General features: G+C 38.7%; 1 protein-coding gene across 2 annotated transcripts in view; it reads left to right on the top strand.

Moving 5' to 3' along the window:
* The window catches only part of LOC115422873 (metabotropic glutamate receptor 4-like), a 277054-nt gene extending 260258 nt beyond the window's left edge, over window positions 1–16796 (top strand). Inside the window, exons 8-12 of one of the 2 annotated variants that reach the window (XM_030139486.1) lie at window positions 1165–1301; window positions 5425–6360; window positions 11887–12133; window positions 13047–13092; window positions 14766–16796. In XM_030139486.1, the coding sequence (XP_029995346.1) occupies window positions 1165–1301; window positions 5425–6360; window positions 11887–12133; window positions 13047–13084 (1358 nt within the window). In that variant the 3' untranslated portion in view covers window positions 13085–13092; window positions 14766–16796. The remainder of the gene's footprint in view (window positions 1–1164; window positions 1302–5424; window positions 6361–11886; window positions 12134–13046; window positions 13093–14765) is intronic. The other variant, XM_030139485.1, reaches the window with a different exon arrangement.
* Window positions 16797–24840: the final 8044 nt, after the last annotated feature.

Here is a 24840-nt window from a genome sequence, read left to right as displayed (position 1 = left end):
GCAATTATTATACAGAGAGAAATCCAACAAATCCCCAGAGAGCAAGTGGGCGAGTGTTTTTTTTTTCCTTCCCACTTGGCAACAGTGAAAAGAAAAAACTTGCTTTAATGGGAAAAAAAAAAAAAGCTCCAACAGAAACGAGGCTCAGGCTCATTCTCGACCGTTTGGGGTGAGCAGAGACCGGAAAAAAATACAGAGAAACAGCAGCACACAACACAGTCAAACCATAGGCGACACAGTCAAACAGTGGGCAGGTTGGAGGGCCAGTAACAGCACATCAAAAACATACAGCTCCAAAGCCAGAGACAGGGATGCAGAAAGGAACAGGGTGAAATAGGAGTGAGAGGAAATAGCACAAATGATATGAGAGTCTGGACTGTGAATGCAGCAGCCATAATGACAGTAATTTTCTTTAGGGGTTAATAAAACATCTAGTTTGTTCTATACTATATAGGTCTTTTCAATTGCAGAAAATGCATCCCTATTCACTGACTGTCAGCATTAGGCAATCAAAAACACATTTCAGCCTGTTTTTGTCACTGGTTCTCTGCATTTCAACATGCTATAGAAATGTTAGATGTTTCAATGTAAAATGCAGCAGGAAAAGGAAATTTTAGTCAAAGAAAGTAGACATCTTGGATCCTATTAAGTGTCATTTCATCGGAGCTGCTGGGGAAGCTGGGTGGTGGGCTCTCATTACCAAATCTGTGAATCCTCATTCCTCACGCCACATTTTTATAACAAGTTGTGAAGCCGGAGAGGGGTTTGTAGTCTGGCCCAGATACGAGAAGCAGAGGGATGAGAGAGACCTCAAAGTGGTAATCAAAATCAGTGCTGTCATTCGTTAGCACTCTGAGTGGGGACCTTGTGGATAACAAGCAAAGGGGCAATAAGCAGAATGAAGGAGTGTGAAATGATATGGGAACATGAACAGACAGCAGCCCTGGCCCTCCTCAAAGGACCAGGACAACATGGCTGTCAACATTTATTTTGTTCTCATCATTAACACTATAACAGCGTTGGCTTCAAGTTCCCCTGTAGCCTCATTTTAACACGTGACATAATGAAATAAGTGTTTGCCCTACTGTCTAACTCTGGTATTCACGGTTTTCAATGCACTTAAAAACTAAGAGGTTTCTTTTTTTGGGGGGGGGGGGTCCTCAGGAATTGCTGGCACCCCGGTTGTCTTCAACGTGAATGGAGACGCTCCTGGTCGCTACGAGATCTACCAATACCAGATTGCAAACAGCACCATGGAATACAAGATCATCGGCCACTGGACGGATCAGCTACACCTAGATGTAAGCATATTTACCAGACCCCAACCGATTAATCCAACCGAATAATTAGTGTAGCACCGATTAATCAACATTGGTCAATATGTAACTGATCTATTAAGTTTTTTTGCTACGCAGAGATTCTGTCACTCTGCTCTTGTGTGTCTGTGCTGCCCAGAGAGTTAGAGGAATAGTAAAGCGTGTTAAGTTTCACTTTGACAATCACAGACTGCTATTCCCACCCCGACAATCACGGACTGCTGTCCCCCCAGTCTTACAAACTTTTCACCCTCCACCCCCATCCATACGCTTCCTGTGTACCTCACAATTTCGCACCTGGGTATTAATAGTGTATCTTAATTGTTGCTTACATTTTAAAGAATGATTTACCAAACTATTTTTATGTCACTACTTATAAAATATAGACTCACATCATTTCCCAAAAGTCTGCTCTCCCCGGCATAAAAACTATCACATCTACAACCCCTGTCTGTCTGTCTGTCTGTCCGTCCGTCCGTCCGTCCGTGTACGAGATAACTCAAAAAGTTATGGATGGATTTGGATGAAAATTGCAGGAAATCTTGATACTGGCACAAGGAACAAATGATTAAATTTTGGTGGTGATGGGGGGGTGGGGGGGTGCACTGATCTGCCTTGGCGGAGGTCTGCACTCTCCGAGTGCTTTTCCAGTTTAATATAAGACTACTATACAGCGTTTTAAAGTTGTACAAATTATCTTTGTGAGATAAACAAAGATGCAACTGTTAATTCACATGTCCACTACTATGCAATATAAGACTATTCTATCCTGTGTATATCAATGTTCTTATTTCATATATCAGCCAATATCGGATATCGGTCAAAATATTGGATATCAGCTTTTTTGGCCCCCCAATATCGGTATCGGCCCCAAAAATCCCATAATCGGTCTGGCTCTAATATTTATACAGGTAGTGAAAATATAGTCATGTTCTTAGAGTATGTTTTTGTTGGGGTCTGTTTTGTGCTGGAAATCAGTCATTTGTTGATGTTAGCTAACTCTATAATGGGTGAACGGCTTTATCAGTTGCCTACATGATAACACCAATTTATATCTATAGGTGTCAGGTCAGTTTTTCCATGAAAATCCTGACTGCTGCTTTCCACCAGGAGCAGCTGTGCCACATCACAGCCCTGACATGGTTCAGCTCCATCTTTGGCAGAGCATCAATCCACATCAAGAGTGCTCAAGAAGTGGCATGTAGTGTCTGTCTGATCTTCTGATTTGGTCACTTTTACTTGATTTTTCTGCTGCAACCATCAGTCAAATAGGCCCTGTGGTGAAATGGTTTATTTTGGTATATTTAATTTACTGCAAAATTAATACACTTAAGTGGAGGTCTGAACAACATGAATCTTATAATGGTCAAATTTTGTTTAAGTTACTAAACATACATGTATATGGGTGCTTCTTATGAAACTGGGCCCTATAAAAACAGGATAGAGGGGCTTAAAATTCAAATCAGATGTCGACTAATGCTATGAAGCAAGTTTGGAAGCAGGTCTATTTAAAAAATAAATATTTACTGAGATATAAGAGAAACAATTTTTCAGATAAAACACTTTTTTATATTACTTTGTAATATTATTTTTAAACAAAATCCACATTTAACACAGTAAAAAGGACACAAAAATTATGTGCTACTATTTTTTTAAAAATATCTTAATAGGTACATTTTGGGGGATCAAGCCAGGCAGAATGTTTCACAAAAATGGCCGCTGTTGTAAAATCACTCACGATTTATATGTGTTTAAATGGGCAGGTTCCACATGTAATGCCAGTGGACACGATGGGTTACACACGAAACCTGGAATGAGACTGCTGATTCATGAAAAACCTGCTGGTCTGGATTAGAAAAACCATTAGGATCCTCAAATTTAACACAGTGTCTTCATTTATAGCAGTGTACAAGACAATTTCAAGCCATTTTTTCAAGATAAAATGTACTGACACCAGGGTAGTTTTTCCTGTCCCAATTTTGTTCCTATTTTTGGCCCCAATATTATATTAAAAATTCATTAATTTTGGGATGGCTCAGAGTAAGAGTATAATTTTTTTGCATTTATCTGAGGTCATCATTAGGTACATCCTGAGGGGAAATATGTCTACATTTCTCTTATTATTGGGTCTAAAAAGCTGGAAAAGTACCAGGTACCAAAATAAACCCAGTTTCATAGAAGCACCCATATTCATTCTCATAGAGTTAGCACAGAATGTTTTATTCTGAAAACTGACCGGATATTCTGTGACTTTTCTGTATTTGACTTCCTGTCTGTCTCAGCTCTTCTGTGCTGCTTGACATAGACATCAAGCGAAGGCTATCAATAGAATTGGCCTGTATTTTTAGCAAAGAAGAGAGCCGAGTCAGTTCTGGAATGCTTCGGGAAACAAGAGCACTGTGTAGAGAGGACATGGCCAACGCAGGAGGCTGTGTTGACGCAGTAATGTGATGCAGCACAATCCGGTGGGAAGCAGGGGTTTTTCTCATTTTGCTTGAGTCCTTAAATGGCTCTTTTCTGCTCATCTACAGCAGAAATACTGAACAATAACAGCTACCGTTACCTCAGAAATGAAGTTAGCTAACATTAAGCAAATATCTGGCTCCAAGCACAACACAGACTCCATGTAAATGCACATAAATGTTACACACTGAACCTATAAACAGAAAAAAAAACTATTAAGAAGGAAATTAAGTTTGTTGTATATTTGTAAGATGGATTTAATCATATATAAGTCTATGTTTCATCAAGCATGATAGGATCAACGTGAACTCAAGATATACTTTCATCATTTGTATTCAATCAACAATACCAACAAGGCTCTGCATCTTTGCTTACGACCATATTATTTCACATTTACAGCAACTCAAGTATTGCCTCACATATTAGGATTTCATTAATTCACCTCTTTATTTATAGCAGTTATCAAACATTATGCTAAATGCATCTTGCTGGGATGGGTTTTATAGGGCTACTGTTGACAGATATAATAAATCATCCTATTTGTTGGCTTTTAAAATTGATAACATGCAGGCTAATGTTTTATATGTAAACCTAGTGTTTCTACAGTATCTCACTGAGATATGAGCCATACAAGTTGGTCTATGACAGGCTGAAAAAAACACAAGCCACAATGTGCAGTAACCTCAATTTTTATATTCTTTGCCGTTAGGTTTTAGTCAAACAGCAGGTTTTTTTAGGACATACACATGCAGAGTGTCCACAATCTGCAGTGGTACATGTGTTCACATCAAAATTGCATCGCCTTAAATGGCAAACTTTGGAAAGAACAACGTGAATGCATTTTTTTTTTAAGGTTATGCATCATTTATACACAAAGCCCCAGGTGTTCTTATTTTGTTGACGCACATTCTGAAGGTATGTTATTGGATTACTGAAGACATCGAGGACCTGAGTTACTGCTGCAGCTTCACCTGGCAGAGACCTCCAAGGAAAATAATAAATGCCTTATGGAGGCTTTTTTAGACACAACACAAATCATCTCAGCCATCCAGATGTGTATTTGAATAATTAAATATACCCAATCCATTTTCACATCCTATTGTGCCCGACAAGGCATCTTATGTAAACTGCTTTCTAATAAAACTATAATTGAATTAAAACCGCAAAGGCACGAGTTTCAGTTGTAAGACTGCAGGTAAATACACTATTTTTCCTCTAGTAAGCACAACATTCCTTGTGAGTAATTAAGCATCAAAGTAGCTTCCTGTAGATTATATTTAATATATAAATATATATTATATTACACTACAATGTCTTGATAAAGCCTGCTGTATTCATGTGGTGAATAACCTATTAAGTTTTTCAACCTATTGTGCACTTTTGAGTATGTAAACAAATTTAGAAAGTGTTAATTGAAGTGTCCAAAAGCCCTCATGCATTTTGCATTATGCTGGTTAATGTGTAACTACCAGAACAATAAGCAGTAAATTGTGTTAACGTTTTTGCTGAGGTCCTCCGTTAACTCTAACTGAGCCTCTCCAAATGTAATAACACTGATCTCAGTATTACTATGGTTTATTAACAGATTAGATTTTATAAACTGTTTTTGTGCTAAGTTTTTGTGATATGTATGTTTCTCCCCCAGATCAATGAGATGCAGTGGCCTGGTGGGACACAAGAAATCCCCTCGTCGATTTGCAGTCAACCCTGCCGTGCTGGTCAGCGCAAGAAGACAGTGAAAGGGATTCCATGCTGTTGGCACTGTGAGAACTGTGATGGTTACCAGTATCAGGCAGACACCTACACATGCAAGATGTGCCGTTTTGATTTGCGGCCTAATGAGAACCACACTGGCTGCATTCCCATCCCCATTGTCAAGCTAGAGTGGAGCTCTCCATGGGCAGTCATTCCTGTCCTCATTGCTGTCCTGGGCATCATGGCTACCCTGTTTGTGGTTGTCACCTTTGTACGCTACAATGATACACCCATTGTTAAGGCATCTGGTCGAGAACTGAGCTACGTCCTCCTGACCGGTATCTTTCTGTGCTACGCTACAACTTTCCTCATGATCTCCACTCCTGATGTAGTCGTTTGCTCTCTGCGGAGGATTTTCCTGGGCCTGGGTATGAGCATAAGCTATGCAGCACTGCTGACCAAGACCAATCGGATCTACAGAATATTTGAGCAGGGAAAGATGTCGGTCAGTGCCCCTCGATTCATCTCCCCGGCGTCCCAGTTAGTCATTACATTCAGCCTGATATCAGTGCAGCTCCTCGGGGTGTGTATCTGGTTTGGCGTTGACCCATCTCAAGCCATCATTGACTATGAGGACCAGCGTACAGCCAATCCTGACAGGGCCCGCGGTGTTCTGAAATGTGATATATCAGACCTGTCCCTCATCTGTCTCCTGGGGTATAGCATGCTGCTGATGGTCACCTGCACAGTTTATGCCATCAAGACCAGAGGCGTTCCGGAGACATTCAACGAGGCCAAGCCCATCGGTTTCACCATGTACACCACCTGCATCGTATGGCTCGCTTTCATCCCTATCTTCTTTGGGACTTCACAGTCAGCAGAAAAGGTAAATGGTATATTTATCATGTGGTTTCAAATACCAAAGTTTGTCCTAGTTTTACACTTTAGTAATAACCAAGTTTTTTATAGTTGTGCTTTCTTACTGTCAGCGCACAATGACAGGAAGTCTATTAAATTCACATATTGGATGACAGTTTTCCATTTAGGATTTCTTTATATTTTCTGTGCTTCATTGTGAAGAAAACAGCTCCTCAAATGATGTTTGTTGTATTGCATTCCCCTCTTGTGTTTGGGGATGCTGCCACTATTCATCATGAGATGATGGGCTTTGTCCTCTACTGTGAGGATTACAAGGCTCTTAGAGTCGACTTGTGAGGATAATTCGTTTTACCTCAAGTCTGCTCAGATACGTTTTCATGTTTCTTCCACATGTTTGACACAGCTTCACTGAATGGGAACACCAAGTAATCAGTGTGCATTCATGCACGCAGAAAAAAAGATAATGTATATTTGTGAAGAGGCACAAAATTACTGTGACTGTTGATGTTTCTCGTCATTTAAAAGTGAATTGCAAATTACAGCTTGCAAGTGCTAATTCTGAAGTCGCTCAACACAGACGTTCATTGAAAAAGCAGAAAAAAGACAGTGAAAAAGTCAGGTTGTGAATAACAATAGAAGTAAAAAAAACAATTACAATGGAAATGCTGTGGGCTTTGTATTGAACTTCACAGCAACCTAGTGTTAAAATGTAAGACAGCTTAAAAGGTATGTATCACCTTTGATAGTAAAAATACTATGAGTCAAATGCCTGAACTTGAATATTAATGGTACTTCGAGACAAAGGCAGAGATGGTAAGAAACTCGCTTTGTGTTCTCAGCTGTACTTCATTCATCCATAAATTTGCTCCAGTAAACACATAGTAACTCTCATTCTTAACTTCTGCACAGACACTATTAACAGTTTTTGATGAATATAATACAATTATATGGGAAATTTGTCTGGAACAGCCATTTCTTGTGCTGTGTATCAGAGTGCCAAGTTCTGCAGGCAACCAAATTTGTCATGAGGATCAGCAGGAGACAAAAGAAAGCGCAAAACACTGTCATGGAGTCTTGTTTTTTTTTCTTTCTTTCTATATCTGCCATGTTTGACTAAAACACTACGTAACCAACAGTTCAACATTAAATAACTGATGCATAATTTTGGAGTTAGGGGTAGTAGGTGTAATCATTTGTGTTTCTTTATCTGGATGGATTGTTTTAAGTAGCAGCGCTTAATAGCGAGGATCCCTCACATGGTTTGATGACTCGATTGATATTTTTTTACTGGTTGATTATCTGTTGGCAGGATGGCACTGATGGAAAAGAATACTCTGTCCACTGATTTTTGACAGCATGCGGATATTTAATTTCAGATTTGATCTTTGTAAGTCCCCATCTTACCCCAGAGTACAGAGAGTGATTAGGTTACCTCATGCATGTAACATTTATGGAGCAGGCAGCCAAAACTAATAATCTCTGCTTTTCACTTTCGCTCACTCGTATCTCCACCACTGAAAACGAGGGGCACGAACTAACAGGCGAGATCACTCCAACAGAGGATAAATCCAATTCATTTTCTACTCAAACAAATCAGAGACTTGTTATGTTCTTATCACCAAGCACACAGATGTATTTATTTACACCATGAAATTAAACTGTTAAACAACTCACAGACTATCCTCCGTAAAAAAGAAGTATTCCAACCAGATTAAGAGTAGTATTGTAAAAAGTTGGCTTCAAAAAAAGGGCCTGCTGAGTTTTATTTTTCAGTTATTGGAAAGGCACTGGAATTGCACTTTTATCTCTCCAGCTTAATTTCACCCAGTTTCAAACAAATCCAAGTTTTGTCATACATGTGTTTTACATGTCACTACCCATAAAATACATTTTATTGCAATGCTGTGTAGTCAAGAGCCAAGTCACTAAGTTAAAGAACACTTAAAGTACTGACTTCCACAGAAACCAATGGCCCATTCTTAGAGGTGGGTAATCCCAGCTCCATAGAGTAAAAGTCCTGCCATGTATTAGTTCCAACCACTCATTGAAAGAGCCCATGTTGATGAGCACAACTCCTCATCCAGGTAGATGGGATCATTAGTGGAATCACCTGTGTTAAGTGAACAGATAAAACCAATACATGGCAGGACTTTTACTCTATGGAGCTGGGATTACCCACCTCTGCCCATTCTTCTCCTCTCTCAATATTATTGAGCAAGAAACAAAGTATAACCCTATGTGTTCGCCCTTTTGTCACCGTCTGCCACTAGGTTAACTCTTAACTGTTAACCTTCTTAGTTCGAAGTTTGAAAAGGCGCTACGGTATCAAAGTTAAAAAAAAAAAAAAAAAAAAAAAACAATTTCAGGCTCTGTTCGCTTTAATGGACTTGTTCCAAAATTTACAAGTTAGTCCCTGACTTATAATTCCACTAAATTCCATAGAAATCAGTGGCTCCTTAAAGTCATTTGAAAAAACTTGGAGACCTCTCTTTAAATTATATTGAAACCTTGTTTTTGTTTTGTTTGTTTTTGTTCAATTGCTTGTTTTGTTTAATTTTAGCTACTTTTTTTTGGGTTTGGTTTGCTTTTTTGTTTTGTTAATTAGACAATTTTTGTATCTATTCTGTACTGATTACTTGTCAATATTGGATTTACATAAAAGATTGTCTTCTTTTGGGTCGGGTGGGTTTGTGGGAGGGATAAAAAGAAAAATGAAAGAATGGAAGTCCTCTTTATCACATTGCAATGTCATGCCTGTGTAATTACTTCCGATAAAGAAAGTTAATATTGAAATCAGTGCAGTCATTTTTATGATACCTGGCTGTCAGATGGATGACCGGACAAAAGATTGATATTGCACCACCTCCCTGTTGAGGTAGCAAGTGAAGCATAACATTCCATAGTCTGACCAAAAAGCTTTGCTATTTACTGATATTGATACTCCTTGGAGGAGCGGTGGAAATATGCCCATTGCTAATATGCTTTGTGTATTGGTAGGGATGGCTTTGGCAGCTGGTAGGACCTGGAGATTTGATGCCTAATGAAAAAGAGGAGCAATCCTCCTCCAAAGAAACTTCATAATGGCTCTGCCTGCTGAGGTTTCTGTCCTCAGTCTTGTTCCCTCACTGTGCCGATGGAGCAGATTGGCAATCATATCGGCGTGTCAGAGAAAATTTATGTCACCAGGGCCGATGGAAGTGGACAGGGGTCTCGGCTCTCCTCACAGAGTGACTCCACTCTGTACTCCAGAGGGGTAGCAATATTGTTCCGAACTCACCTCAGGCCACGTGTAATCTTCTCAGGAGATTACAACACTCCCCTTCTATCACCAAGCAATGCTCATGTGCCTCTTGCTGTATGATGGAATACAATGCCCTATCGCTTTCATTTAACACTGACATCTTTTTTCGTAACTGACACTGCTTTAGGGGCTTAATTTGAGACAGGTCTCTTTATAGTTTTCATGTGTTATCACATAAACATACATCATATCGACTGTATGACAGGTCACGGATTTATTTCATTTTGTACATCTTTGCTTTTCTACTTGAACTCACTAGACACCCAAGAAAATCTGTAATAAATGCCCCTAAACACATGAGGTCCGGTTTTAATTGTGACCTCTACAAAGGGGTACGTCCCAAATGCATGGTCTGCAAGTGTGTGGCAATTAATACATTTACTATCAGCAACTTTCAACACTGGTGTCATCAGTCTACAACCGCTGAGCCAACCAATGTGGACCCTGATGGCAACATTACAACCTACTCAAAGGTGCTGTGGGAAGTATTTATTTCTGGCAAGTGTATATAGACTATACTATACAATAGCATCTGTGGCGCAGAGGCAGATGGTGTGCTGTCTATAATAATTAAGATCATAATGATATAAATAATGTGTATATAGAATCATTCAATACATTCTTTAGTTCTCTTTTGTTAGTGGTTAAATCGATATAAACAATTAAAATACACTGACACTAATTTATAGAAGAAAACAACCAGTGCTAGAATAGATTAAACAATATGTTCATGTCCATGTAAAAATGTAAGAGTGTAACATTTAAATTATTGTTGTGCACTTTCAGCACATATTTCTGCTTTGGGTAAAATCTCCTCAATGGGAGCAGAGTGACACTAGAGATATATGTGATTCTATTTCCAGTGTATTTTCAACAATTGTGCTACACTGATTCCACAGAAATGCCCTATAAAACACATGCGATAAGATGATGCAATGTGAAACATCATGCATCATATCTTGTAAGATTATTAGATTATGACAGTACCCGGTGAAAGTTTTAACACTTCAGTGGTTTCAGTGCTCTGATGCTGTAAATATGCATCACCATCTGCAATAAGATAAATGTTGTACAAGTTCACATACAAACATCATATGTCATAACCCTATGTTTGGAAACATAATTTATAACAGTAGACATGCTAGTGGTTTGGTGCCCTGTAGGCTATTCCCATGCCAAACGACTCAGTCATTTATGATGTCTGCAAATTTAATGTCAAACAAAACCTCAGGCAAATCTTTTTGAAGGATGTCTGCCAGCTGTGTTTCCACTATACTCTTTTCAGGGGACCTAAATTTTCATTCAAGAGGAAAGTCAGCTGTTCTTTTTTTCCCCCTCTAGTTTCTAATTAATGCCATTAACATTGGAGTATAGGGTTTGGTCACTGGGATTTGAAATTAAAATTGGAGGCATTTTCAGATGGACGGTCATTTTAATTGATTTAATTGATATGTAAAACATCACTATCAAATCTGATCTCCCCGCCTCTTTATTCACATACTCAGCAACAAATCAGAGAAGTACTGTGCAAAGGGATGATTATCATAAATGAAAAAAAAAAAAAAAAAAAAAACACTTGCAGGCACTAATAATATGCTGTAGGATGTTCCTCTCTGCTCCATGGTTGTTGCCTGTAGCCATATTTCTGCTACCCAGCTGTGAGTTGCAGCTGTCACTGGCTTCAGAGAGCACACAATCCTTATGCTGTTGTCTAAAACCTGAGGGCAAAAACATCTATACACAGAGTACATAGACACTCATCAGGGGGCCACTTCTATTAGTTGTATAATGCAACTGAAAAAATACCAAAAAGGGGGCAGTTCAAGAGTGATAAACAGTGCGAAGTAAAAGAATAATTGGGACTGTACGCCATCTCAGTCTTGGTTGAGTGTTGCTGTGTGAGGGAGAGATTAGCATAAAAATATTATCCTCCATTATCCACATTTCACATGAGTGATGTATTGATTGTCTTACTTTGTAGACATAAAGTCTGTGGTGGTAACACACTACATACACTTGATGTGGTACATCTCAGCCATTTTTCCTTGTATAGTTTTATTGAAAAATTGTCTCTCAGAGTAGAAACATCAATTAAATCTTAATGGACTCGATCCACATTGTTCACCCTGAGTGGCAAAATTCAGAAAATTCATTACTGTGTGCTCAGCTCTAACAGAGCTTCTACAAATGGAACATCATTTAAACTTCTGCTGTCTCTCTTCTGTTATGCAGATGTACATTCAGACCACAACCCTGACCATCTCCGTAAGCCTTAGTGCATCCGTCTCTCTGGGAATGCTCTACATGCCTAAGGTTTACGTGGTTCTCTTCCATCCGGAGCAGAACGTACCCAAGCGCAAACGAAGCCTGAAGGCAGTGGTCACTGCAGCCACCATGTCCAACAAGTTCAACCCTAAAGGCGGTCTGAGGCCCAACGGGGAGGCCAAGTCTGAACTCTGCGAAAGTCTTGAAACACAAGGTTGGTATCCTCCTCAAGGAGTAATAAATAGATAAGGAACACAGGAAAATCACATTTGTTCTTGTGGACGTTTACTAAGGTCTGTTGTTTCATAGATGGAATCAGTTATTTTAGTATAAAAAATATAAGTTTAGTTTTTCCATGTGAAAATCAAGGGTGAATGAAGTCCTTGGAAATAAATAAATGATGGCAGTATTTTTTGTAGCACTTCTTTTAATGGTAACCGAAGGAGTTTTATGTCATGGCTTCTTAAAAATGAGCAAACAATAAAAATGGAAGGAAATTAAGTCATAGTGTAGACTATTTCGGGAAAACAGCTGATAATTACATCTATTTCTTATTTTAGATATACCCTTTAGTGCACAGGAAAATTTGTATATGATATATTGACAAACAAATAAATGAATCCTATAGCAAAAAACTGAAAAAATAACTTTTCTTTTTTGCCTGGATAATCCTGCATTTTGAATATCAGGAGCAGAAAAATAGTGCCATTCTCACTAACTCTAGCCACAGTGGATTTGTGAATCAGGAGGTGTGACAGGGTGCCCACACTATTCTGATTTTGAAAAGGAAGAAGGAGACGGGTAGCTCAGAGCTGAAAAAGAGGATATTTCAATCACCAAGATAAAGTGTATGAGTAGGCAGTCCCTGTGTGGGGGCAGGCTTAAATCCAATCACGCAACCTCATGTTCTGATTACCGATTTATACTCTTGACAAGCTGAACGGTAAAGAATGATGCGTATTAGCATTGAAAAGCCTGTACCCACACTTGCATGTATACCATATTTTGACCTCAGAGTGTAGTTGTTCTACGTCTTTTCATTTAAAAATCCCGTCTTTTCACTACTGATTCTCACCCTCTGGTTTGATCTGTGAATCTAACAACTGCTCTTTGTGCTTATGTATCAGACTGTATTGAGGGAGGGGAGCCTTGTGAGGGACTTTAGACTCTCAGGTAACATGGTTAGGCAATGACTTTGCCCTTTTTATTCTGTGCAAATACTCCTTTCTTGTTAATTTCTGCCAATGTTCACCGTAACACTTCTGCCTGCCTCCTCTATGCACAATCATCCTGAGCGCCCCTGGCTAATGTGCCGCCCTCTGAATGACGCTAGGCAGTAATCACGCCCTCACAAATCCACCCTTGACCAACTGACATAAACTTGGACAGACAATGTTGGTGTGTGGTGCTGTAAAATGGCCAATCAGTATAGTAAACCCTGTTAATGTGGGAAGATGACACCACTCTGCTTGAGTGCAGGAGACAAGCGATAGCCATGTGTCCCCTGTAATTTGTTTCCCTGTTGACAAAAGAAGGAATTTGTGGTAATGGAACAACAACAACAATAAGAGTGAACAGGAAAAGACAGATGGGTCTGCCAGCTCCAATTCTTTCTGGACCATCTATTCTTTATCTTGGCCTCGCAGCACATAAATATTCAAATAAGGTTCATTTATCAATGCTTCTCTTGGAAGAGGTGCTTTGGATGAAATGGCGAGAATACCGGCCCCATTCACACACCCAACATGGCACTGACAAATATACAGCAACGTTTACCATTCCACATCTCTCCTCTACAGCACTTTTGCCCTGTCTCTGGCTTTCAGCTGCCTTCTGATTGGATTCATCCCCTCTGACATATTCAATCAGCCAAGGCTGCTGTGGGCAGATTGGCAGATTGGTAGTGTGATTACCACCACGGAGCATGCTTGTTGAGGACAGTTTTATTTTAAAAAATGACACTCACGTACATGCTGCCACTTACACAATGGAAAATGTGTGCATACAAGCATGATTGCGCACATACACACTGGTATGGCCGGCACGTCTGACCAGCAGCGTGAAGAAGCTCTTGTGGTCACTGAGGTCATTACCAGCTCTGCTCTGCCCCTGGGTCTTATGTGTTTTGTTCATAGCTGATATAAAAATTTTATGTGAAAGAATAAGGATCATTATCATTATTAAACAATGATGAAACCACTTAAAGTGCCAAGCTGGATCACATATTGCTTTAATAGCATATTTGATGTTAAGACACTGATACATGCATGTTTTGCTTGATGCACAGAGTTAATCTCAGGTCTTTGCATGTAGTACAAGACTTGCATTTGAATGACTATCAATGCATTTTATAACACTGCTGTGATCTGCTTGGTGGTGAATTTTCATACAATTAAATTTAATCAGCTGTGAGGAAAACATTATGACCAAGTTTTCCCCTATTTCATGAATGTAACTGATATTTCCATTGATATGACATTTGCCACAGCCTATTAATCTGCCTCCCTACCTATTTCTGATCTTAATACCTTGAATGAAATACATTTGGTAACATTCATTTCACATTTATATTCTGTATTACAGCATTTCTACAGTCTTTGCTTAGCAAATGATACATTTAAATTGAAACGCAATACCATGATAAGATCTCATTCCTGTATATAGCTTTTATGTTAATGTTCTCTGTTCCAACTGTGATTGCTTCCATCTACACATACTATTAACATGAGACTGATGACATATCTGTAAATATAACTTGTTATCAATGTGGACAATGTGGATCTGAGTTACTGGTTTGCACCTATTTTAATGCCCAAGTTTTAACCCTTTCCCTCTGTATCCTGCAGTGTTGGCGTCCAAGCAGACATACATAAGCTACAGTAACCATGCCATCTAAGACAGAGATGAACGCTGGAGCATGGGCCTGTTTGAAGAGATATCATCTTATTCTGGGAACTACTGGGGAAATACTGGAGGATTTCCAAGCTGCAACAGAAGGTGGAAAGATGGGTGGAAAGATGGGAATTGTCAGTTCAAGAACACAAAGGATGTGTGTGTGGGTTTTTTTTTACTAGAGAATGAGATAAAGGCATGCATGCCAAATTTGTGAGATATTAGTGGATTATAAGAGGGAGATGAGTGATTTAAGGCAGAGTGGACAGTTAATTTTCCTCTTCCCACCCTATCAGAGACATGCGTAAGCATTGAGCAGAGACATTTCCAGATGCAGGCTGAGCGAACCACCTTGAGCCTACAGTATGTTTTCCTTCTGAAGTGTATAGCACACAATTTCAGTTCTCTCCGAGGCTGAATCATCTGTCTTATTTCAACAAAAACAGGAAAAGGTGTTCTGTTTTTAGTAAATGCAGTTGACAAAATCAAACCGCATAAAATATAGTCATTATTTTTGGTATTATTGGAGCTGAAAGCTGCAGTACTCTTCAAACTGTACATGCCTTACTACAGTACATTCAGTATTCCTACATAAAACTGAGCATCCGAACACAAAACAAAGCAGTGGGTCATCCCAGGTTTTTATTTTATTTAACGTTTCATGATACTGGTGATGATGCCATCATCTTGGCAAACCTAGTGTACAGTCCCAGAGCATGCTTGTGGGAGCGTCACGTGTACTACTGTGTTGTGTTGTCAACGTCTATGGAATGCAACATTCGTCATTGTTGTCATTCACAGTGGAAATGTCATTTTGGGCCATTTCCCCACTGGGTTACCCTCTGCTGAATAAAGAGACATTTCAAGCACTAAAGGAGCCAAACTCAAAACACCTTTATAGTTTACATCACACTAAAACTGTCAGCGAGGACTTGGGGACTCGAGGATACATACTTTAAACATCCCAGATTAATTGGCCCTTATTTATCATGCACACTGCTGGATATGTTGCCAAATGGGATACACCTTCATCCCAGCATACATCTGATAAATAAAAGCTGCTAAAACAAACCTGAAAAGATCCAATACTATTTTTGTAGTGTATTCTGAGTGCAGTTAAAGAGCCAGCAAGCCAGTTCCATTGTATGAGCATTCATGTGCTGATGATGAGGGGTTCAGTTATTCACTGATAAACCTGTGGTACTTCTGATTTGTGTTTCTGTATGGTTTTGTCTTTATGCGCCCTACTGGCAATAACAATAATAATAATAATAATAATAATAATAATAATAATAATAATATAAAAATCACTTTAGACTACTCTAAAATTCTCTCCGTTTGATACAAATGTATAATCTGTTTAAAATGTCAAACACATTATATTGATCCCTCTATGGACAATATTATAAAGCAGCTCACCTCTAAAGAACTGACTGAATGGAACAGAGACAACGTTTCATTTGTAGGTCATATATTTGTACGCGTTGCTTGATAAATAAGGACCACTGCCTTCATTCTGTGCCTCATAACCATCACCCTGCCAACAGTTCCATGGATCTCTCATGGTGTTCGCTTTTCGTCTACGTTAACTTTAAAACATGGTGTTAAATTTCTTTCAGACGGAAAAAAAGCCTCAATGTACAATTTCCCCATAGTGTTGAAACTCCATTTCTGTCTCAAGTCACAGTATTTGTCAGTAACTCTGGAATTTGTCTCAAATGTTATCCTCAGCGATGCAAAAATCTGTATGTTGCATGTCAAAAATTCATAACAAGTCATGTGACCAATTTAAGAGAAAGGAGAAATGTCCAGAAGGAAAACTACTGCAGAGAATTATAAATACGTAACGTTTCAGTTGATTCAATAATTCTCTCAACTCTCAGCTTCGACAAAAAGTCAAAGATGTTGCCGCAAATGTTTTTCCTCATTTGATAAAGTATTGTTTGTGGGATTGTTTGTGTTTGTGAATATGATATTTTTTATTTCTTTTTTTTCTTTTGCTTTTTGCCACAACCCCTTTTATTTTTCTAAAACACTTTGTCTGTGTTACAAAATAGAATATGTAAGTGCTGACTGAAATTAAATGGCAAGTTAATGTACGTTATTAAAATGGATTGATCATGTCTGCTTTATGTACTGAATTATTTAAAAAACAAAAAAAGAAAGCTAAAAAGAATTACAGTGCCTGGATATTTATGAATTATCTATAGAAAAAAATAAAAATGTGTAGAGCATGTTCATTTTATACAAGATATTTCTAATAAAAGATTGTTTTGCTAACAAAGTGTGGTTTCTTGACTTCAGGTATTAAACAATCTTTCTCCTTGTTCCTGCTTTAGGGCGTGGCCAAGGGAGTAACAGAGTGAGAAAGCACTGTGCAGCAATACTAATCATTCCACATCTGTTTTTAAAAACTAATTTAGCAGCAACCATAATAGCTCAAACTGTAGGGCTAAGCAAGTACTTTAACATGCTATTAAGGAATAATAACCAAATATTTAACAAAAACATGAATTTATCATCATTGGCAAAGTAATGGAGTGATGAAAAATATACAGCGGTTATTCAAGGTTTGGAAAAAAATACCACAAAGTGCTGTTCCTCAAGGAAAGTGCAAATATTTAGCTTAATATGAGAGTACATTATATCCAAAATGAAACTGATATCATTTTTGTTTTAGTTTAAAAAAAACATTAATTCATGGTAACAAGTGAGAATCCAAAAAAGTAGTGAGGTGAAGTGAAAAGAACTGAGGTGTTTGATTATTATTATTATTATTATTATTATTATTATCATTATCATTATTATTATTATTATTATGGTTCATCACACCAAACAAAGATTTTATTAAGATACTGATACAATTATCAGTCTTTAGCCGCATAGGTTTCATTACTATATTTAATACACATCTCTCTGCTGTTTTTTTATATAAATAACATTCAAAATCATTTTAGTATTTGATTATTATGAAATACAAGATTAGGTACAGGCATATACTTCGAACATATTTATTTACACATTGGTATTTACATTCTGAATTTAAGCTGTATACATTCTTCTATAACCTTTACTGTTCTTACTTTACACTGTATTCTCATATTTTCTTATATATCCAGTTGTACAGGGTGGGGAAGCAAAATTTACAATGAACATTTAGTTGTTTTTTCTCAGCAGGCACTAAGTCAATTGTTTTGAAACCAAACATATATTGATGTCATAATCATACCTAACACTATTATCCATACCTTTTCAGAAACTTTTGCTCATATGAGTAATCACGAAAGCAAACGTCAAAGAGTGTGTGATTTGCTGAATGCACTCGTCACACCAAAGGAGATTTCAAAAATAGTTGGAGTGTCCATAAAGACTGTTTATAATGTAAAGAAGAGAATGACTATGAGCAAAACTATTACGAGAAAGTCTGGAAGATACTATTAAAGAAGAATGGGAGAAGTTGTCACCCGAATATTTGAGGAACACTTGTGCAAGTTTCAGGAAGCATGTGAAGGCAGTTATTGAGAAAGGAGGAGGACACATATAAACGAATAAAAACATTTTCTATTATGTAAATTTTCTTGTGGCAAATAAATTCTCATGACTGTCAATAAACTAATTGGTCTTACACTGTCTTTCAATCCCTGCCTCAAAATATTGTAAATTTTGCTTCCCCACCCTGTAATTCAGGTACAAATTAAATAAACACAGTTTCAGAAACTAGAAAAGCACTCGGAGAGCACAGACCTCCGCCAAGGCTGATCAGTGGCCCCCCCCCCGTGGGCCCCTCCACACCAAGGAGGTTATGTTTTTGCCAGGGTTTGTTTGTTTGTTTGTCTGTCTGTCTGTTTGTCTGTCCGTTAGTGTGCAACATAACTCAAAAAGTTATGGACAGATTTTGATGAAATTTTCAGGGTTTGTTGGAAATGGGCCCCCCGTGGGCCCCCCCACCCCAGATCACCACCAAAATTTAATCATTTCTTCCTTATCCCATTTCCAACAAACCCTGAAAATTTCATCAAAATCTGTCCATAACTTTTTGAGTTATGTTGCACACTAATGGACAGACAAACAGACAGACAGACAGACAAACAAACAAACAAACCCTGGCAAAAACATAACCTCCTTGGCGGAGGTAACTAGAGATATATGTCTTTCATGCTGAGTAATCAAAATATTGTTTTAGAGAAAAAAAAATTTCACCCTGATGTTCACTTTGGCTTGGCTAGGCCCTGTAGTGGAATATGACATTCAGTATACAGTACTGCATGTGAATACACCTAGAGACCTCTGAATAATTTATCAACATGAATTATACCAATTGGAAAGCCACATTCAGATCACACACATCACCTTACAATGGGGTGGCCTGGAGCCAAGACCTCTACTTTTACATCCCATGAAATAATCAGGATTTTCCATCTTACCATATTCACTGCTGAATCATAAAGCCATGTGATTTGCCAAAGGAGTAGCTGTCAGAGGGCTGGAAAGACAAATCAATTTCACCATCAGTCAAAAGTGCTATATTGGAAAGTAATATGGTGAAGATCTCAAAGGCCACTGTTGAGCTGGGGTCTCTTCTTTAATACGTTCCTCTATCATTTTATTAAAGTATACCTTCACCCCTCTGCGAGTCCAACTCCACCCCCATGTGAGTGCGAAAAGTGCTAAAAAGTCGGCCTGAGAGGAAGGAGGTGTGGATGTGAGAGAGACGAGTAATTCAGTGACATCCTGACAAATGGACACTGTCACTGAAGACGTAAGTTAGGTTGTTTTTTTTTTCTTCCGTTTTATGAATAGGGTCAGCACAAAAAACTATTTTTATCAACCAAAAGTGAATTTCAGCTGAAGTATTTACTTATGCCAGAATGATTTCAGTGTTTGCAGTAGACACAGCTCTTTCAAATAGGAAATTAAAGCCCTGAAGTTCATGAAAACCATTAGCTGCCTTCCCAAAGAAGCTATTTAAATGTGCATTTACACTGAATTTGCATCATAGGGATTGGTGATTACATGATCTTTGAGTACAACTGATCTGAATAAACAGGACTGCACAGATCAAGTCATCAAAAAATAAATAACAGAACTTTTAAACATTTTCTACTGAGTTGATATTTGTTTTAAATGGCTTGTACACTAGTGTATTTGTAGTATTTTACTTAAAGTATTGTTCTAATCTATGGGTTTGTAGCATTAACATCACTATTGCAGGTCACTAGGCTAGTGAGTTTACTTCAGTCCATTTATAGCAACAGTTCAGCCTCTATCCACACTAAACTATTCAGATTTAGTCCACATTCATTTCAAGAGTTTGTATAATTCATTCAAAAATCATCTAAGTTCATGAGCTGTGGGTCCAGTTTCTGAACTCCAACGTGCAGTGAGTCTGATTTACACATATGATTATGAATAAATAACATATCTGATTCATAATAAAGCTCAGACCAATTTGTATATCACAGTGTGTCTATGTAATTAATCAAAACGGTGCACCTGTCACAGCTGGTCAAACTGGAAAATGTCAACCAGTACTTACTTCATCTACATGTCGTCAATATTGCAAAAACATCTGTCAAAAATGATGCAAAAATGCAGACTTTTTAGTCAGGCAGTAACAACAACGAACCATCATACAGTCCAAGCCTTCAGAAACCAGAGGAAAACTTAGAGTTTGGTTGTAACTCGCCTACATTTCATAAAAGTTGACACAATAGTGACTTAAACCATGATTCTACCTCAGAGGATGTCATATGATCTCTTGCCTTATTGTCCAGTCCCACAGCCCTACTTGGATTAGTTTGTTTGCGTTGTTACATTGACTCTGGAGGTTTCACATGTCCGTTCAGATCCAAACAAATGGTTCTGTGAGGTCAAACCACCGTTTTTATCAAAAGAGTCAGTTTGGAAGTTATACAAGCTTCAGTTGGCATAGTTTCACTGACTTCTTATGAAAAGTAGGTGGACTCCTCTTTAAGGAAGTAGCATGTTGAGCCTTTTGCACTCATTAAATGTTGCATTAAACTCGCCAGATTTTATACTAACAGCAGTGATGTGCTTAATCACAGCAGAGTTGAGTCACAGTAGAAATAATTTAATTTATAGTTTAAAAAAACAAGTATTTTAGTCCAATGTAAAATAAAAATCTCTAACCAGGCCACTAGACTGTTACCATTCTGTCTTCTACCACTTATCTTAGTCCGGTTAGTTGGGGCAGAAGCCAAAATAGAGAAGCCCACAGCTCCCTCTGCCCACACTTCTCATCCAGGCTTCTCCAAGGGGAGTACACATGCAATCCCAAGCCAGCAAACAGATGTATCCTCCTGTCGTGAGGTGGGACGGATGGATGGGTGGGTGGGTGGATGCTATTGTGAGTCTGCAGGGGAATGTCCACAGTTTTAAAAAGTGCCCCTTTTTATGGATCTGCTCCAAAATTTAAGTGGTTCATGCTGGGCTTGTATTCTAACTTTCAACCTAGATGCACAAAAATCGATGCAGTAATTTTTGCAAAATCCTGATGACAAAATAGAGGGATACACATCCACTTTAACAGACATAATTAAAATGCTGCTTGTGTATTGTGAGTTTCAACAGAAAACAAAAATGAACCTTTTTCTTACATTAAAAGGTGTGTTAATGGGCCTCTTAATAAGCTAATATTATCTATAAAAGTTGATGAATTGATGAGATACTCTGAATGAAAAAGCAGACCCAGTCCAACTACCTTTATAGTAGATTTATTAGAGGGTAGAAATTGCCACCTGGGTGATCATTGATGGGCACCATCATTAGCCTTGTGTTTTATAAGTGAATCCCCTGCCTTACACAATTAGCAAAACAGCAGTGTGCAGAAAGTTGTGTGGCCTCTCTTCCTCTGATCTATAGGAAACTGCCCATTGAGGAGATGAACATTTTTCAACTTCTAATAGTCTCTCCTCCCTGCTGCTCACATCCCCAAACCACTGCGAAGCATTTCTAGTCGAACAGAAGTCTCCCATACTCATCACTTTTTTCTGTTGAATCCAACTCTTTCTTCAAGCATTTCTCCACATCTGTATTACCTTAACCAATTTCAACAAAAGATTGATGACCAAAATAGAAGTGGGCTCTTAATCTGCAGTTGGTTTATAAATCTACACTGCTGTACTTCTTGAATGTATAGAGTTGCTCCTAGAAATCTGTTAATAAGTCAAATAAAAAGCTTCCATACAGTTTTAATAGTAAATGGGAATAACTTTTCTTAGTTAGTTTAACTTTGTTTATGACAAAAAGGAAACTTTGCTGTATAAATAACAGCAATGTGCATTTATATTCACCGGTCAGCCATAATATTCTGGTTGCTAACAATGGCAATGATATTGATTATTTCATTCCAGTGTTACCTTTCATTGGGTTGAATACATAAGGCACCAAGTGGACATTTAATCCTTGAAGCTCATGTGTTGGAAGCAGCAAAACAGTTAATGTAAGGAACTGAGTGACTTTGACCAGGTCCATATGGAACGGTGATGACTGGGCCAGAGTATCTCCACAACTGCAGGTCTTGTTGGGTGTTCCTGGTCTGCAGTGGTTAGTACTGACCAAATATGGACTAAGAAAGGACATCTAAGTGAGCGTCTGTGGGAGGTGTTGGATAAATAAGTCTGATACAGGCATGGTGTTACCTAATTTGCTATACTATTACTAGGCAACAAACATCAGAAACAAACTATTGGGTTCAATATTATTATCTCATCTAGTTAACTCCGCCAGGAAGTATTGTGATTACTTTGCTTTGTGTGTGTGTGTGTGTGTGTGTGTGTGTGTGTGTGTGTGTGTGTGTGTGTGTGTGCGTGTGTGTGCGCGCGCACGTGTTTGCATGTTTGTTTATTTGTTAGCAAGATAACTCAAAAAGTTATGGATGGATTTTCATGAAATTTTCAGGAAATGTTGATACTGGCACAAGGAAGAAATTATTAAATTTTGGTGGTGATGGGGGGAGGGGCAGATCTGTCTTGGCAGGGGTCTGCGCTCTCCGAGTGCTTTTCTTGTTTCAACCTGGGTACCTGACACACACTGTGCTCAGTGATCCACCAATCACAATTGTTCTTAATCAGTTTGCCGAAGCAGACTACACCCCTGCGCATGGAGTGAGTCACTGGTAACAACATTAAACAAGAAAGCACTTGGAGAGCGCAGACCTCCGCCAAGACAGATCCAATGCAATGTCAGTTTTTTCCAATATTGTGCAGCCCTAATACTTATTATACTCACCTCTGATTTCTTCTTACTCTAAATTTACTGGAATTATGATGGTGGCCTCCAGTCTTAAAATCTGGGTCCAATCCAGATGCTATTTTGGCCTACAAGCTTTTTCTTTTTGAGCACGACTAGCAGCCAATCATATGTTTCTTTTGTCTTTACTGGACAGTTCCTTTTCTGTCTGGGCTGGTTTGGGTATAAAGTCGTTAAAAGATCTATATATAAACTCTGTTTTTGCTTCTTCCCAACAACTGGTTGAAAAGTTTTCACTCCCTAAGGAACTTTTTTTTTTTGATATCTCCAAGCTCATAATTTCGGACGCAGTTCATTTCCAGTTTTTCCTCCTCTTTCTAATGTTTTGGATTTGGATATCTTTTTGAACCCCCTATCGTCAATGAAGGGAGCAATTTCTGTCATCTATTATCTTTGATCAGGCTCTTCTAGTGCCCTTAAAAATATTTGGGAGAGACGATCTCAGAGGATATGTGGGAGGAGATTTTAAGAAGGGTGCACAGGTCATCCATTTGTGCTAAACATGGTTTCACTCTATGCAGGATTCTACATCGTGCTCACTACACCAAAGCCCGGCTAGCAAAAACATCTAGTACAGTGTCTCCTTCATGTAGTCGATGTCAGCAAGCTGCAGCAAATTACACACATATGTTTTGGGGTTGCCCATCCTTAAATAAAATCTTTGATGTTTTATCTATGGTAACAGGAAAGAAAATTTTTTCCTAATATTTGTAATGTTCTGTTTGGTGTTGTGCCTGCTCCACTTCAATTGTCCTCCATTAATAAGGATTTGATTGCATTTATTGGCCAGGAGGCCTTTATTGTTAAAGGGGAAATCTTCATCTCCACCAACCTTCTCAAAATGGATCCAAGGAAGTGCTCTATTTTCTCAAACTGGAGAAGTTTCGACTGACTTTATCTGGAGCCTCTAACACAGGGGTGTCAAACTCAGATCCTCGAGGGCCGATATCCTGCATGTTTTAGATGTTTCCCTCTTCCATCACACCTGGAAGCCATTACATCATTATCAGGCTTCTGCAGAGCATGATGATGAGCTGATCATTAATTGAACCAGGTGTAGCTGGAAGAGGGAAACATCTAAAACATGCAGGATACCGGCCCTCGAGGACCGGAGTTTGACACCTGTGCTCTAACACATTTGAAAAGACATGGGCTCCTTTTCTGATCTATGTTAATAGTACAATATGTCAGAATTCTTTTGACTGAGTATTGTATTATATTGTATTGGTGTGCCTTAGCAATTCTGACTTATCCCTATTATTACCTCCACCAGGAGGTACTGTGATCGCTTTGCTTTGTGTGTTTGTGTGCGTGTTTGTTAGCAAGATAACTCAAAAAGTTATGGACGGATTTTCATGAAATTTTCAGGAAATGTTGATACTGGCACAAGGAAGAAATAATTAAATTTTGGTGGTGATCGGGGGTGGCGGGGCCCACGGGGGGGCCCCCACTGATCGGCCTTGGCGGAGGTCTGCGCTGTCTTTTCTAGAAAAGCACTCGAAGAGCGCAGACCTCCGCCAAGGCTGATCAGTGCCCCCCCCCCCCCCCCCCCCCCCCCGATCACCACCAAAATTTAATTATTTCTTCCTTGTGCCAGTATCAACATTTCCTGAAAATTGCATGAAATTCCATTCATAACTTTTTGAGTCATCTTGCTAACAAACAAACAAACAAACACGGGGTGGGGGTGGTAGATCTGTCTTGGCAGAGGTATGCTCTCTCCGAGTGCTTTTCTTGTTACTATTTTTTTGTTATTAC

The sequence above is a fragment of the Sphaeramia orbicularis genome, chromosome 7 (genome assembly GCF_902148855.1).
Source record: "Sphaeramia orbicularis chromosome 7, fSphaOr1.1, whole genome shotgun sequence".
In the NCBI taxonomy this organism is placed as follows: domain Eukaryota; kingdom Metazoa; phylum Chordata; class Actinopteri; order Kurtiformes; family Apogonidae; genus Sphaeramia; species Sphaeramia orbicularis.
The sequence above is the reverse complement of the archived record's forward strand: the minus strand, read 5'-3'. Positions and strand labels throughout refer to the sequence as shown.